The sequence below is a fragment of the Apteryx rowi genome, unplaced genomic scaffold, assembly GCF_003343035.1.
Source record: "Apteryx rowi isolate R43461 unplaced genomic scaffold, aptRow1 scaffold_567, whole genome shotgun sequence".
Lineage (NCBI taxonomy): Eukaryota > Metazoa > Chordata > Aves > Apterygiformes > Apterygidae > Apteryx > Apteryx rowi.
In genome coordinates, this window is record NW_020450835.1 from 115,761 (window position 1) to 130,132 (window position 14,372).

The 14,372-nt window shown below is 51.5% G+C and overlaps 1 protein-coding gene across 1 annotated transcript; it reads left to right on the forward strand.

The window, feature by feature from the left end:
* The first annotated feature begins 6 nt into the window (after nucleotides 1-6).
* On the forward strand, nucleotides 7-6,320 carry PPP1R3B (protein phosphatase 1 regulatory subunit 3B). Its single transcript, XM_026082099.1, has 2 exons — nucleotides 7-40; nucleotides 2,932-6,320. Exons 1-2 carry the CDS (start codon nucleotides 27-29, stop codon nucleotides 3,821-3,823), a joined length of 906 nt encoding a protein of 301 aa, XP_025937884.1. The 5' UTR covers nucleotides 7-26; the 3' UTR covers nucleotides 3,824-6,320.
* Nucleotides 6,321-14,372: the final 8,052 nt, after the last annotated feature.

A 14,372-nucleotide genomic window follows, 5' to 3' on the forward strand; every position in this document is an offset into this window, starting at 1 on the left:
CGGCAGCGGCGGCGGGGACTGGCTTCATGCACTGCACCAGGTACGGCCCCCTGCAGCCCTCGGGGTTCCCCGGGTGTCTGCCCCGGCGAGCGCCTGGGGCCCCCGGGCGGCGGGTCCGCTCCCTGGCTCCCGTTCTCCCTATGCGCTGGCATCATCACTGCGGTGATGATATCGGCAGGTCTCAGCTGGGGCGGCTCCCCGGGGTTTAGCTCTGGCCTCGGGTTTGGCTTCTGGGCTGCCTTCCCCCTCCGGTTTCTGAATCACACCCCCCCGAGCCTGGCTGCTTGGGCCTGGTGGGCCACAGCTGCCGTGAGGGGTAGCCCTGGGGCAGCGATGAGTTTGTCGGGCCTCTGTCCTCTCCTTTCCGTGAGGAAAGGCACTGCTGGAGGATCTGTGCATGGCTAATGCCAGGCTCTGTGCCGGCTTCCTCCAGGAGAGGAGAAACCTGGCTGTTTCTGGCTCTCCCGTGTGGTTTAGCTGCACAGCTGGCGCCTGTGCTCGCTCACAAAAGTGAGGGTGGAAGGGACTGGCTGCGGCAGGGTTAACGCGCCTTGCCTGGGCTCTGGGTGCTTGCTCCTCAGGGCTGGGCCGGGCTGCAGGAACAGCCTGGCCTTCTCCCTGTCTGAAGTGACGGAGGGCTGAAAACCAGGGTGTGTAAAATGGCAGCATGGAGCATCTTAAAAACTTCTTGCAGCTGGTCAGGCTGTGTCTGCAGGAGGGGTGGCAGGGGGAGGCTCCCTAAAAGCGGTGCTGGGAGAGGCGGCGAGGCGACCTGAGGCTCTTGATAATCGTGGATGCAAAGAACTCCCTTGCTCTGAGCCCCTTTTTGAAAACAGGGGAGAGTGGGCAGGGGCATCCTCCTCTGGAGAGGGTGGAACTGCCAGAAGATGTTTTTGGGTACAGACAGCAGGGTCTAGTCTCTCCTCCTCCTTTCCAGAGGAGGAAAAAGGAAGCAGCCTCCATAACTGCATAGGGCTGCCTCCCTCTCCCTTCCTGCCTTGCCCCCTCTGCTTCCCAAACTTGCTTTCCCATGTGAGCTCTCAAAGCTTATTCCCTGCTCCCACCTTCAGAATACCTGGAGTTCAAGAGCAGAAAGTGATGTCTGGAGTGTGAAAGTGAGCTGCGGCCAGTTTGTGGAGCAGGCTGCTCAATTTAATAGTGGGCAAGAAAAGCTCTGCTGCAGCCCTTAGCTTGGCGAAAGGTCCAAGTAATGCAAATCAGGCTGGATATTGCATGCCTCTTCATCTTAAAAATCGGGAGTGTCTGAGGCTTGCTAAGAAAAGCTGAGTTTTTTGCAGCTATGGGAATTCAGTCAAATAACTTCTGCTGGGAAAAGATGCGACTGCGGGAGAAGAAACTGGCCTAGATAAGAGGAGCAGTGGAGGCTGCGTTATTTTAAAGGAGGAAGTGACCTATATAAAGCATGTCTGAATTAAAAACTTGGCAAAACCAGGTAGAGCCGGGCAGAACGGTGTTAGCAGACAGGTGGATCTGCCGCCTGTCTGATACGGAAACCTGGAAGGAGCTAGGCGGTGGGTGTGTTGGCATGTGTGCTCCAAACAAGCAGACGCTGTTGCTGGACGGATGCGGTGGAAGACCCCTCGGAGCTGCTCTGTTGGTGTTGCAGGGTGGGGAGCTCGAGTGCTGAATCGGAGCGTAGTTCTCCTGCTTTTTCTTGGCACGGGGACTGCAGTCCTGTACTGGAGCTGGCTGTGCGTATCTCCGGCAGCTTGCACACCGGTGTGGCATGTGGTCAGCAGCCGCTACTACCGCTGCTGGCTCGCAGCGGTGGACACGGTGGGAGTTAGGTTTGGGGCATGATCTGCAGCCAAGCAGGGAATTTTTATTAAGGGAATATTTGGAGTCCAGCTGATTGTGGAGGGGGACGCAATAAATCTGTGTCCTGCAGCTTATCCAGAGCTGGGCCAAATTGATTCTGCCAAGAGCGTCCAGTCTAGCCTCAACGAAAGGGACGGAATGACAAGTATGATGGTTTAGGAGCTGTTTGCCTGCAGATGCAACTCCAGGCTACGGCCACCAAGATGCCAAATCTCTAGGAAGTTGCCCTAGAGTGGGTGCCCAGAGAGGGGACTGCTGCATCCCTGGGAATATGGGCCAGATGCTAGAGAAGGGAAGGCCATGGTGGAGGACCACAAAGCCTGGGCCTTCTGTGGGAAGTACTTAATTCGAAAGCCTCAGTCAACCTTGAGTAGGCAAGCGGGTGTCCTTGGCTGAGCCCTGTGGCCGCACCGATGTTCCCCAGGGGCTTGGCACAAGCGCTGCAGAGGTTTGAGGAGCGAGCTCCGCACCGGAGGTAAAACTTGCTGAACTGTCTGAGCTGACCTCTAGCTCAACCCAACGAGTGGCCTCTTAAAAACGCCTGCCGCTCAGGCTTTGGCGAAAGGTGAGGTCAGTCGCACGCAGCGGCTTGTGATGAAATGGGTTCCTGTTCCTACAAAATCGCCAGATGCAGTGGGGACAGTCCCTGCTCGAGGGAGGAAGCTACGGCAGAAATACTGCATTAGGTAACACTGGAGTTTGCGATGATACCTGTCCTGCTGACCACAACCTGACCCGGCCATGACTTTTGTTTTGGGTCAAAAAAGCTCCCGAGGCTGCTTTTGCTAGCCTGGCAGGGCAGTGCCAGCATGTGTCTTCAAATGATGGCCCTGGCCCAGTTGCAATTGGAGGCAGCCTTGTTTCTGAAGGACGCAGTAAGCTCCGCTTCAGCCTCTTCTGCTGCAGCATGCTTCTGAACATTCCTGTCAATCATACCGTACGAGTACCTGCCTTTAAGGAAGCTTTAGGGACATGCGGGGATGATGGAAACTAAACTTCTTTGAGGGGGGAGGAAGCGATGTAGCGATGGTCTGACAAGTCAGGTTAATAAAATGCGCCTCAAACTAACTGACCCTTCTCCTCCTCTTTCAGAGTACTGGACTACTTTCCCCACAAGCAAGCGATGGCTGTGGATGTGGCGATGCAGCTGTACCTGTGCCCTTCGCCCTTGCGGAGAGAGAAGCGTGCCTGCAAAATGGCTCCGAAGCCGATCAAGCCGCTGCGACCCTGCATCCAGCTGAACAGCAAGGCCGCGCTGAGCGGGCCGGAAGAGGCACCGAACTCCTTCACAGAAAACAAGGTGAAGAAGAAGGTGTCGTTCGCAGACAGCAGGGGCTTTGCTCTGACGATGGTGAAGGTGTTCTCGGAGTTCGACGATCCCCTAGATATTCCTTTCAACATCACTGAGCTGATAGACAACATCGTGGGGCTAACGACCGTGGAGAGGGACAGCTTTGTCCTGGACTTCGCTCAGCCCTCCGTGGACTACTTGGACTTCAGAAACCGTCTCCAGGCAGACTGCGTGTGCCTTGAAAACTGTATGCTCAAGGAGCGGTCTATCGTGGGCACGGTGAAGGTGAAGAATCTGGCTTTTGAAAAGACCGTGAGGATCAGGATGACGTTTGACACCTGGAAAAGCTTTGTAGACTACCCGTGCCAGTATGTCAAGGATATGTACGAAGGGTCAGACAGGGACACGTTTTCCTTTGACATCAGCTTGCCGGAGGGAATTCAGTCCCATGAAAGAGTTGAGTTTGCCATCTCCTTTGAGTGTGACGGGAAAATGTACTGGGACAGCAACAAGGGCACAAATTACAGGATCATTCGGTCCGAACTGAAGTCTGCCCAGGAAGCGTTTCACCCTTCAGGTGGCCCTGACTTCGGAAGTGCCTTTGACCAGTTTGGGAGTCCCCGGTGCTCCTACGGCCTGTTTCCCGAGTGGCCGAGCTACTCGGGCTACGAGAAGTTGGGGCCTTACTATTAATCTGGGGACCAAGTCCCGATTGACTAACTGTTGCTGGCATGTCTGCAGGCCCGGGAGCTGGTCTGAACATGAGGTGTGCCAAAAGATGGAAGAAGCAATGCTTCACGTAGTCCTGCAGGAGCCTCCCGGCAAAACGAGATGAGCGTAGCACTCTGCTGGAGGCTGACTTGCGGTCAGGGAAGCGTCTCTGGCATAGCGGGCTACCTTCCCCATCTTAAGTCAGACTGCTGGCTCTCCAGATGCTCAAAGGAACAGGAGATGCTGGTCCATTCACTGCTGCTAGTCCTTCCTCTTCTGTAAAGCTGCTAGTCTCCAGAGAAACACTTGCCGCAGTGCTTGTATTGTCCGTCTAAGCTATGTAGTGGTGGTTGGTTTGTGTGTTGTTTGCTAGTGTTAAAAAGCTTTTTTTTTTTTCTTCCTCCAAGTATTTTCTAGTATTTCTTTAGCGTGCTGCACTTCAGCTTTGTGGCAGAGCTCCTCCTGCAAAGCTGAGCTGTGCCTGTCAGAAAATAATAACTTATAAGCTGGTTGGCTTGTGGGGGACAGTCCTCTTCTTGCGCCCTTCCTTGTAGTGTGGGGTCCTCTCTGCTTGAGATGGAGGAGGCGTTTTGGAAACGAAAATGCAACTGTGATGGGAAATGTGACCCTGGAGGAGAATGTGTGTATGTATAGTCACCAATTGTTTTATCAGCTGATCTTGAAAAGCTTTCATCATAGCCTTGGTGGTGTTATCTAAAAATAGAGCTGTGCTATAGCTGTGCAGTGCTCGTAACAGCTGTGGGTTGACAGCCTAGATTGTTTTCTTCAGAACCTTCCCCTTTTAAATCATAATGACAGATGATGCTTTTTTTTCCCCCTTGATGCACATCTGAGGTCAGCTGTTGGCCTTGCTGGGTCCTGCAAACGCAGTTCTCCCTCCTGCAAACTGTAGAGCAGGGTCGTGCTCTGCCTGCGATGGCTGGGGCCTGTGCAGAGAGCTGTGCCCAGGCGTTGTGGGAGCTAAACACGAGCAAACCACGCAGCTGCTCTCTGCCGTGTCCCACTAAGAGAAGGCCACAGAGCCCACTCTGGTGGGAGTGACTTGACTGAGAAAGTGGTGGTGCATGCAGTCCCAGCAACGGTTTGCCTGTTGACCTCCACACTTCTTGCGTACTAGCTGAGCAGAATAACTTATTCCCCATGCTCCAAGGGAGAGTGGCAAATAGCTTGTAGAAACAGGTCAAGAGAATATATTTTTCTTCTAGTGTATAAGCTTTATATAATTTTTTTGGGGTGCCTATAATAGCCTCTGTTGGAGGGGCTGGAGAGAAGCAAAGTACTAGACTACTTAACTTTTTTAAACTTAGCTTTTAATTCTGGAGACTACTGTATAAAATACTTCTAAGCTGTTCTGCCCTAACTTAGAGGGTGTACTGAGCTTGCTGTTGGATACCGAAAGGACAAGAAGAGCCTGCAGGAAGAATGGCTAGCCTTCAATTGCTGCTTTTTTTCCTCAAAACCCAACATCAGTGTATCTTATCACTGTGCTTGATCACAAATTCCAGGCAGCAAATTTACTTGCTAGCCCAGCGCTCATCAGGCTTGATATCTCTGTTCAAACAGCTTCCTGCATCAGCCCTGTTGACCTGCATCCTCTAACATGGTCTCTCTCAAGGGACCGCTGCCTAGCTTGCCTTGAAGCTGTTTTTAGACTTAAAGCAAATGAGTGATACTGATCTAAGATTTAGTGTGTGAAGTTAACGCTCTAAAACACTGATGGTAGAGATGTGTTCTCCGAGCATGTGCTCGTGCCTGGGAAAGGCTAGTGGTGGCCTGAAGGAAGGCATGTATGTCCAGGGTGCTGCGGATGGTGGTATCTCCTTTTGGGGCCTGTGTTTCCAGGCCATGGAAGTGGTGTGCTTAGGGAAGAGTATGGAAGATAAGCTAGAAGAGCAATACCATAAGTAAAAGATGGGCTTGGAACTGACTATCTGACCAATAGTGGTTTAAAATTACTACTTGTGGCCTTTCCCCTTCTCCCCTTTTCCACTGCTAATGTGAACGTAGAAGTGAGGGGTTGCTCTCCTCGCTCTATGCCTGGAAGTGCCTTGTGGGGGTTTCTGCATGTTTGTTTTTAAAAGATATTTTTGTACACAACACTCAAGTGAAAAATGCACTTTATAATCGCAATGTAATGACTTTCTTTTAAAACTGTGGTTCTGTTTTTATCTGATTGTTAAAATAAAGATGGAACAAAACATTGGCTTGTGTACCTTGCTGTGTTCTCAGTTAAATACCCACGGGGCTGAGAAGGTGGTTTGGAAACAGGACCTGCTTCCTGCAAGCAGCCTTTGGCAGGGAGCAGCACGCGTTCCCAGCAGACTCTCCTGCCCGAAACGGGAAAGAGCTGCCTATTCATTTAGTCTCCTGTCCGTATGAATGCTTCTAGCTGTTTCCAGAGCCTCTGGAGCAGCAGGAGAGTCCCACCGCCTTGGCAGTGGCTGCAGCCCTGGTAGTACACTGACACTCCTCCTTTTTGGAAATGGTCTGTTTTCCTAGTTGAAGGACAGGATTTCTTTTCCAGCTGTTGGTGGATGCTCTTGTATTTCTTAAAAGGCAAGCTGCACTTTCAGATATATTAGTCCAGGCTAGCAGTAGCAGAGACTTGAGGCTGCCCCACAGCTGCTCCGTGGTTACCTCTGGTCCTGGATATGCTCTGCAGTTTCCCCACTAAACTCTGTTCCTGAACCATGCTTTGCAGTGCCTTGTTTGCACTGTTGGGAACAGCCTTTTCAGGTTTTTCTGCATTTATCTTGAGTCGGTCTGTCACACAATCAGTTTTTTTCTTCCCCTACATGGCAGTAGGGGGAAAAAAAACCCCCACAAGGTCTGACTTGGGTTCACTGAGCTCTCTCTTGGCCTGGGTACTGGTGTGTGGTGGGGGCTAGGAGCGCAATCGCATTAGGAGGGTCAGGCTCTTTTCTGATACCAGAATGAAGTAACAAATCAGACTCAAACTAGTTGTTTCTGTTGTCACTGCAATAAAAGCACTGGCTGGAAGCTCGGGCCCATTGCAGAAGGGGAACAACTCTGCTGTAAATGTTTAACAGGGCTAGTTCATGAACTTCACCTGGTTTTGACCATAAAAGCCAGGTCTTGGAGACTTCTTGTTATGCAGACTGGCAGAGGGCAAGACTTAGCCCTTGCCCTGCATGGAAGTAAAACTGATTGTGGCTATTTCTGAGTTTCTCACTTTCATAATGCGAAGCAGCTTTGCAGGGTGTTTGGCTATTCACAGCAGCTGGTTAAGGTAAAACTCTCAGTTTCTCAGGTTCTTTGCATCAAAAAAACCCCCAAGCATGTTGACAAGGTGAGATGCAAGCTGTTTGATCAAGTTGTAAAACTGTTCCCTGCTGCAAAAAAGGAGCATGACAGAGGCACGCACCTAGGAAACTGGAGGTAAGCCCCTGGGTGAAACCTCTCCCTGCTACCACGTTCTGTTTCTTGCTGGTTCCTAATGCTTCCCTCCCCCTTGGCTCAGGGGAGCATGCAGTGCTTCAGATCTTTTACTGTTGTTCTTTTGATTAAACACGCTACACATCTCTCCTTAAAGGCCTGGGAATGGAAGGACGTCCCTTTATCTTAACACTTTTCTAGGAGCAGGGGAAAAAAATACATATCTGTTTAAAAATGCCATTCTTTCCCTACCACCACCCATCCCAGCACATCCCCAGCTGATTTGGGTGGTTTGGGCAGCACCACTTTTACATTCGAACAGTGACCCGAGCTTACAAGCCAGCTAACCGCAGTCAGCTATTTCCTGTAACAGTTTCGTGGCTGAAAACCCCATGTGACAGTTTCTGCTCTAGAGATGAGGAAGTCCAGCCTAAGCCTGCTGACATCCGGGGGTTGCTGAGGAGGCTTGCAAACATTAGGAGTGGCAAGAGAGCTCTTGGGTTTCTCTCCTAACGCCCAGCACCTTGTTGCTAGAGGATGCGGACACGGACGGGGGTTACCTTAGTGCCTGGTGCAATTGTGCACTTGCTGCTTAACACGATAGGAAGGTTTTTTAGGGTGCTTCTGAGTCCGGTCACCTGCCCGCTCAAGCGATGCAACCTCTGCCCGTGCTCCCTTGGTCCATATCTCATGCCCCTTGCCGAGTGTGCATTCCCTCTGCCTCAGGGGTGCTGTCCTACAGCAGCCGCGTCCAGGCCACGCTGGATTGCAGGTCCTGGATGCAGTTAAACCAGCGGGACGTGGGCTCTCTGCACCCATGTCCCAGCAGAACAAAGTCAAAACCGTTAGAGAGGCTGGTTAAAAGGAGGTCCGTGCACCCTGGAAGGGCACGGCTCCGCTTGCTCCTCTCTTCCCCTTCTCATCCTTGCCGAGAGGGTCCTTGCTGGGAAAGACGGGCTGTCACAGTCATTCCCAGCCTGGTCCAGGTTGCGGGGCTGGTGACGGGCTGAAACAGTTTGCTCTCTGAGGCCGCTCATGCCAAAGAACGTCCTCGAGGTCAGGTTTCAGCACGTGCTTGGCTCATGGACCCGCTTAATCTGACAGTGGGGCTCTGCTGGTAACTGAGCACCAGACTGAGCCGTGATCAGAGGAACAGCTGAGCCCCACGAGCCTGAACCAGGGCAGATGATGAGCAAAAATGTGGGCAAACCAAGAGAGCCGCAAGCACCCTGTTCCCCAGGAACAGTGCAGAGCTTTGCCATAAAGCCAGCAGCATGGGGCTGGGTCACAAAGCTCCTGAATAATCCTGTTATTTCTGCACACTTGCTCCTACTGGGGAGTTCGGCTGGCTCTGAACCATTTCCATAAAACATATTGATGCCGTCGTGTCTTTTTGATGGAGTTGAGCTTCCAAGTGCTCCGGCCCAGCAAGGTCCCGCCACGTAGCCAGGAAAAGCTGCCCAGCCTGTCTCCAGCCTCTCCCCACCAGAGGGGTAATGTGCCAGACGCAGTTAGCAATGTTTAAAGACTTGCTGTTGACGCTTTCCCAAGGTTTAAAAAAAAGAAGGGCGTCTTTGTTGGAAAATAAGTGCAGCTGGCGAGTTCCTTCGGTGCAGATAAGTCAGAGCAGTCACCAAAAGCAGTTAAGTACTTTGGCTCCTGGGACAGGGCTGCAAGCAAGCCCCTCCAGCCGACGTGTTAGTCACAGGCCTTCTCTGCGCTGCTGCTGCAATTTGATCCTTTATCGATAAAGCAAGCGAAGAAGGAGGGAAGACTCAAATTTCATACCCTATGAGAGGCATGCTCGAAAGAGCGTAAGAACAGGGTGAACCTCTAAAGACATCTCCCCAAGATGCTTTGGTAGTTTCCAGCTATTTGTGGTGTGGGGATCTTGAGACCATGGTGATGTTTTTATGCTTAAGGAATCCTAGACAGATTCAGGTGGGAAGAGATCTCTGGATGTCTCTGCTCCAAGCAGGACCACCCCCCGCAAGATAGGTTGGGTTGCTCAGGGCCTGGCTCACGTGGGTGCTGATGAGCCCAAGGATGGAGATGCCACCATGTCCCAGGGCTGCACTGCTCTCCCGGGGAAGAGAGACGCTCCTCAGCAATCAAGGGAGCTCCGAGTAACCTCGCAGTCTTGCCAAAGCACCCTTTTTGTTCCCACTCCTGGCCAGATTCAGGACATAGGGCTGTGAGGGGACAAGGCAGGTGGTCGCAGGGCAAAGAAAACTTCAGAGCTGGAAAGTCCTAGCCAAAGCGTAGTTGGGGCAAGGAAACAGCTGCTATTCACACGCAGCAAGGCACCTGTGATCTCTCAAGGCATAGCGCAACAAAGGGTAGAGCCCCATTCCTAGTACCAGAGCTAGGAAACACTGCTGTCAAGAGCTGGACATCTAAGATGACCTACAAACGACCTTCCAATGATCCATGGCCCAACAACAAACAGCAGCGCTGTTCTGCACAAGGAGGTGTTAGCCCAGGACGGGCAGCAGAGCTGGGTTACAGCTTTACGCTTCCAGAGCGCTCACTTGTTCTTCCCACGCTGCCTTTTCAGGGCTTTCGTTGCACTGTAAGCAGGCACGGCCCTATCTGATGGCACTTTTCTTTCTCAGCCAGTCTCACAAGCCCCTCACCAAGACATTTTGGAAAAATGCAACCCAAACCGTTCTGTCAAATTGAACTCACTGGAATCCATGATGTCTAGGAAGTGAGCTACATGCCAGAAAAAGACCAGCCAGCAACACTGATGGTTTACTCTGCACGCTTGCTGGGGCAGCATTTACGGAGGGAGCATCTCTCCAGATCTCTGCAAATATCTGCAGACATCTGCCAACGCATGAGCAATCTGGGGAGGATCTTATTGCCCTCTCTCATAGGAAACACCCATCGGGGTCATTCTGAGCAAACGAGAGCCCTGGGTTTCACAGGCGCCAAAGCAGGATATGGGTAGCTGCCACATGCTGGCCAAACCCCCCTAGACGCTCAAGCACAGCGTTCGCAGCTCCCCGCTTGTTGGCCCCAGTTTCCCTCCCAGCCCTCGATATCCAGTAGGGATACGGGAGTGTATGTAGTACATACCCTACTAAGGAGCAGTATGTAGGGAGTAGGAGCGTTCATGATCTCCTGTGCAGGAGCAGGGAGTTTATGATCTCCCGTGGCTGCCTTCCATCTTTATGGTCCCTGGCAGAACAAAGCTGGAGCGTTATTAGCAGGAGTGTAATTCCTCCGTGTTTGTGTGGTGCCACCCCAGCTCTATGGAGACAGGCAGTTTTAAAAGAAGAAATACAGTAGCCCTCTTCAGCCTCACTCAGAGTTTTACGACTGTTCCCTTTCACACAATGTTCCCCTGGACAGGTGTTGCTTCTCCCGTGTTTCCCTACTTGTTGTGATTTATTGGTGTCTGGGTGACCATTAGAAAGTGTCTTCATCTGTGAGCTCAGCTGAACGTGTCCTTGAAGGTGTTTGCAAGCCAGGGTCAGCGCAGCTGTAGATAATCTGGTGATAGCGACCATGAGCAGCACCTTCCACCCCTCGCACAACAGCACCCTCAGTCACGGGGGTAGGAGATGTCAGAGAAAGCTGGAACGAACCTCCTCTCGGGCTGAGGACAGTCACAGCCCAACGCTGCTTTCTCAAGACGCTGCCTCCAAACAGATCAACTCACAACAGCAGGCCAACTAAAAATAAATAAATCCATCGAACCTTCCACTCCCCCATGGCAGCTTCTGCAGGAGAAGAGCTTCGCTTCAGAGACCAGAACAATAACCGCTCAAATGCTTTATAGCCAGCGGGCAATTTTAGCAGCCACGCACTAACTTTTAAGTTGGTAGTCAACAAGATTTCTTAGACAGCCAATGAATCTACACACAAATCTTTCAGGGCATCTAAATGTCCTGCAATAACAGCCTGGTGCTGGTGAACAGTGAGCCGTAAAGACAGCAGAGAAGCACTTAGTGGGGGTTAATACCAGCATTTGGGTCATTTTTCCTTTTCTAGCTTTGGTGATGAAATTGTATAATTCACAGTGTTATCAGCATAAAGCTAGTGTTAGTGAAAGGAAATGAGGCTTTTCTTCAGGTGAGGGGTCTTCTGAGTGTTATTTCTGCTAACAGATACTCTATTTTATCCTAAAATTGAAAAACTGAATATTTATTAACAGCTTAGTACACAAAGCTTTTGCCATTAATTTTCTGCATCAGCCTGGATTTAGTGTTTAACCACTCATCCCAACACACACTGGCACTGCACATACGACCTGATGTCCTGCTCAAACTCATTACAGTCTCAGGCTGCCTAGGACCCTCAGAACCAAGGTTCACACGTTGCCGCAAAGGATCTGGTCTTCTCTAGAGGGAAAGGAAAAACGGTTCAAATGAGCTGCTATTTCTCGGTAAGCAAGGGCTTACTCTGACAGAGCACCCACGCTGTCTTTGGGGCTGGGCATCATATGAGGTGGCTGTTGCAGACAGCTTCTTCACCTGGTGACTCAGAATGACGTTGGAGAAGTTGGGGAGGAAGCGGAGTTGCAACCCTCAGAAACCAGAGTAATATGGGCTAGCAAGGAAAGGAGACCTCTGAGGGCCTCGCCTTGACCACAGTAATGTTGTCAGATGCAGCTGTGGTCTGGGCAAGGGGACCGAGAGCTTGCGTTGACCAGCTTCTTCTGGCACGCTTTGGTCTGCCTCTCAAAGGCGAGGGGCAGAGAGCAGCGCGAGGATTACACTCGGATCTCTGTGCTTCGTGCCGTGCACAGCTTCCGAGGCAGGCCTTGTGCCTGCTGTGTGCTGGAAGGGTTAAGTCCCTCAAAACTGCAGCTGAAGTATGCCAGCCTGGGAAAATCCTGCCTCCCAGATGAATGTCCGGGATGAGGGAGTGCCAGCGCGCCTGCACACTGTGCCAAGCCCAGCCAGTGTGGGCTCTCAAGTTCTCTCAGTCTTAAAACAGCCAAGCTCATGCTTAGCATTAAAGCAGTGTTTAAATTCCTGGACGTTGCTTATGCGCCTCCTTTGAGCATCCCCAGGCAAGCTGTCAACTTAAGCCATGCTTCTCACGGAGCTAGGAACGGGCTACAGGTCTGACTGACCTGCTGATCACCGAGTCCTGGGCTTCTCCACCAAGTAGCGCCAGCAGTGCAAGAAATGCCACAAGCGACACGCTGGGGCCCTTTGCTGAACGGGGACGTGAAGACTTTCTGGTGCGGCACATGCAGTTGTTTGTCTTTTCTGGCCACCAGCCGGCTCCTTGCAGCAAAGCCCCGCAGCGATGACAGGCATCTTCCCCCGTCAGGAGTAGGAACAGCAAACAAGAAAAGAGCGCTCATATTCTGGGGCCTCAGCTCAGCTTCCTGATTAACAAAATAAGAGATCTGCCAGAGTCTGGAGGGGGGGGAAAAAAAAAGCAAGAAATCTGGCAGGACCCTGAAGCTCCATCCCTCAGGGAATTTGCATTTCTGACACTCAGTCCGCCTGCTTAAGAGAATACACTTGCAGGAGAAGCTGCAAGCAGGGAGACTTGTAAGCCAGTTCTGTGTAACTCACTCTAAATAACGCTCCACCCAGCTTTAGCTGCAGCCAAAGAAAAGAAAAGACCCGGGCCAAGAAAATGCTCTTTTCTCCTGAAATACACAGGAGGTCATAAGCTAGCTTGGAGCTGTATTCTCAGTTTTGATGTTGCTTTTCAAGTCTGCTACTTGTGTTCATGCTTGGTTTCTTCTCTCTTTGCCAATCCCAGCAGCGGATCGCCTTTGTTTCCTTAATGACACAAAGAAGTTTGGATAAGGTCCTAATGGAAAAAGAGTGGATGCAATTTACAGCATCTCACACCAAGGGGACACTGGGAATGACTAGGAGCTTCAAACCCATCCGAGCCTAAATCAGCAACCAGGAATTTTCCAAGGTGCTGCCAACAAGAGGAAGGGGCGAGCAGTGAATAAGGAAAGGTCCCAGGTGCTGTATAGACCTCAARACAGAAAGAGAGGCAAATCTGAGCCCTGGAGAGATTTCCCCAGAGCTCCAACTTTTTCACTGATCAGAGAGAGCGATCTCTTCTCCGGGGATCGGCCACCTGGGACCGAGCAGCTCTGCAGCAGAACAGACCAAGCTGTAACCAGAGCCCCATGGAGCCAGACCAATTCAGACTGGTGCAATTTTTCAATTGTGGGGATGAATAATCATCCAGAGAGTTCGCTCCAGGCGGTGCAGGGAAGAAATGTCACCAGCCATGTGAAAATTGAGACCATATGTTTTTGGATGCTTTCTGAAAGGCTTGACCAAGCTGGAGTCAGTTCAAGGCTGGTTCCCAGGTCGGACCCCCCCCAGCACAGCAGTCCCTCCTCTGATCCCAGGGACCCTCTGATACCTCTGATCATTATTTTCGCTGCAGCCAATGCCTGATTTTCCACGCTATTTAGTGAAAGGTTGCAAATCCCCCAAGGCCAAAACAAACCGTGCTTTGTTCAGAAAAAAATAAGCATTAGAAAGAACAGATGATGGAGAACTGCCTCCGGCCTGCTCCATCCTTGTGTGAAGGCAACTCCTCCATGACAGCAGCCTCTACTTCTGCTTGGCAGGTGTCATCTGAACCAGAGCCATAGAGAGAGGATCTGTTTTCTGTTGAGCATGTATAGGAGAAGCAATTGCCTGGAATTACAGCATGGCCCATGTCAGCAAAATCTTTGCTATCCACTTTAGCAGCTGATCCGCTAGCAGAGATACTGGCCTGTTCCCTGAAGAAGAGCTCTCGTTCCTTTCTCCTTCCATGAGGCTTTCAGATATAACCTGGCACCTGAAAGGAGCGCTTCCACTGCGCAATAGATTTCTGGGGATTTGGGGTTCCTGCACATCCCAAAAGTTGGCATTTTGCACCTCCGTGGAGGCCTGTCCCTCACTGCCCTGCAGGGCCATGCCAACGCAGGCTCCCTGTTTGCCAGCGAGGGAGCCACGTGCTCACACACCAGAGCCTCCGCGACGCTTTGGCCTGGTGTCCCCATCCTGAAAAGCCTTAGTTACAGCTCCCGTACCTCTTGACGGGCACGTACCAAAGGCTGGGAAACCAGGAGAAGGCAAAGCAAGCCCTAATCAGGCAGGCGGCTAGTTATTTTCATGCTGCAATT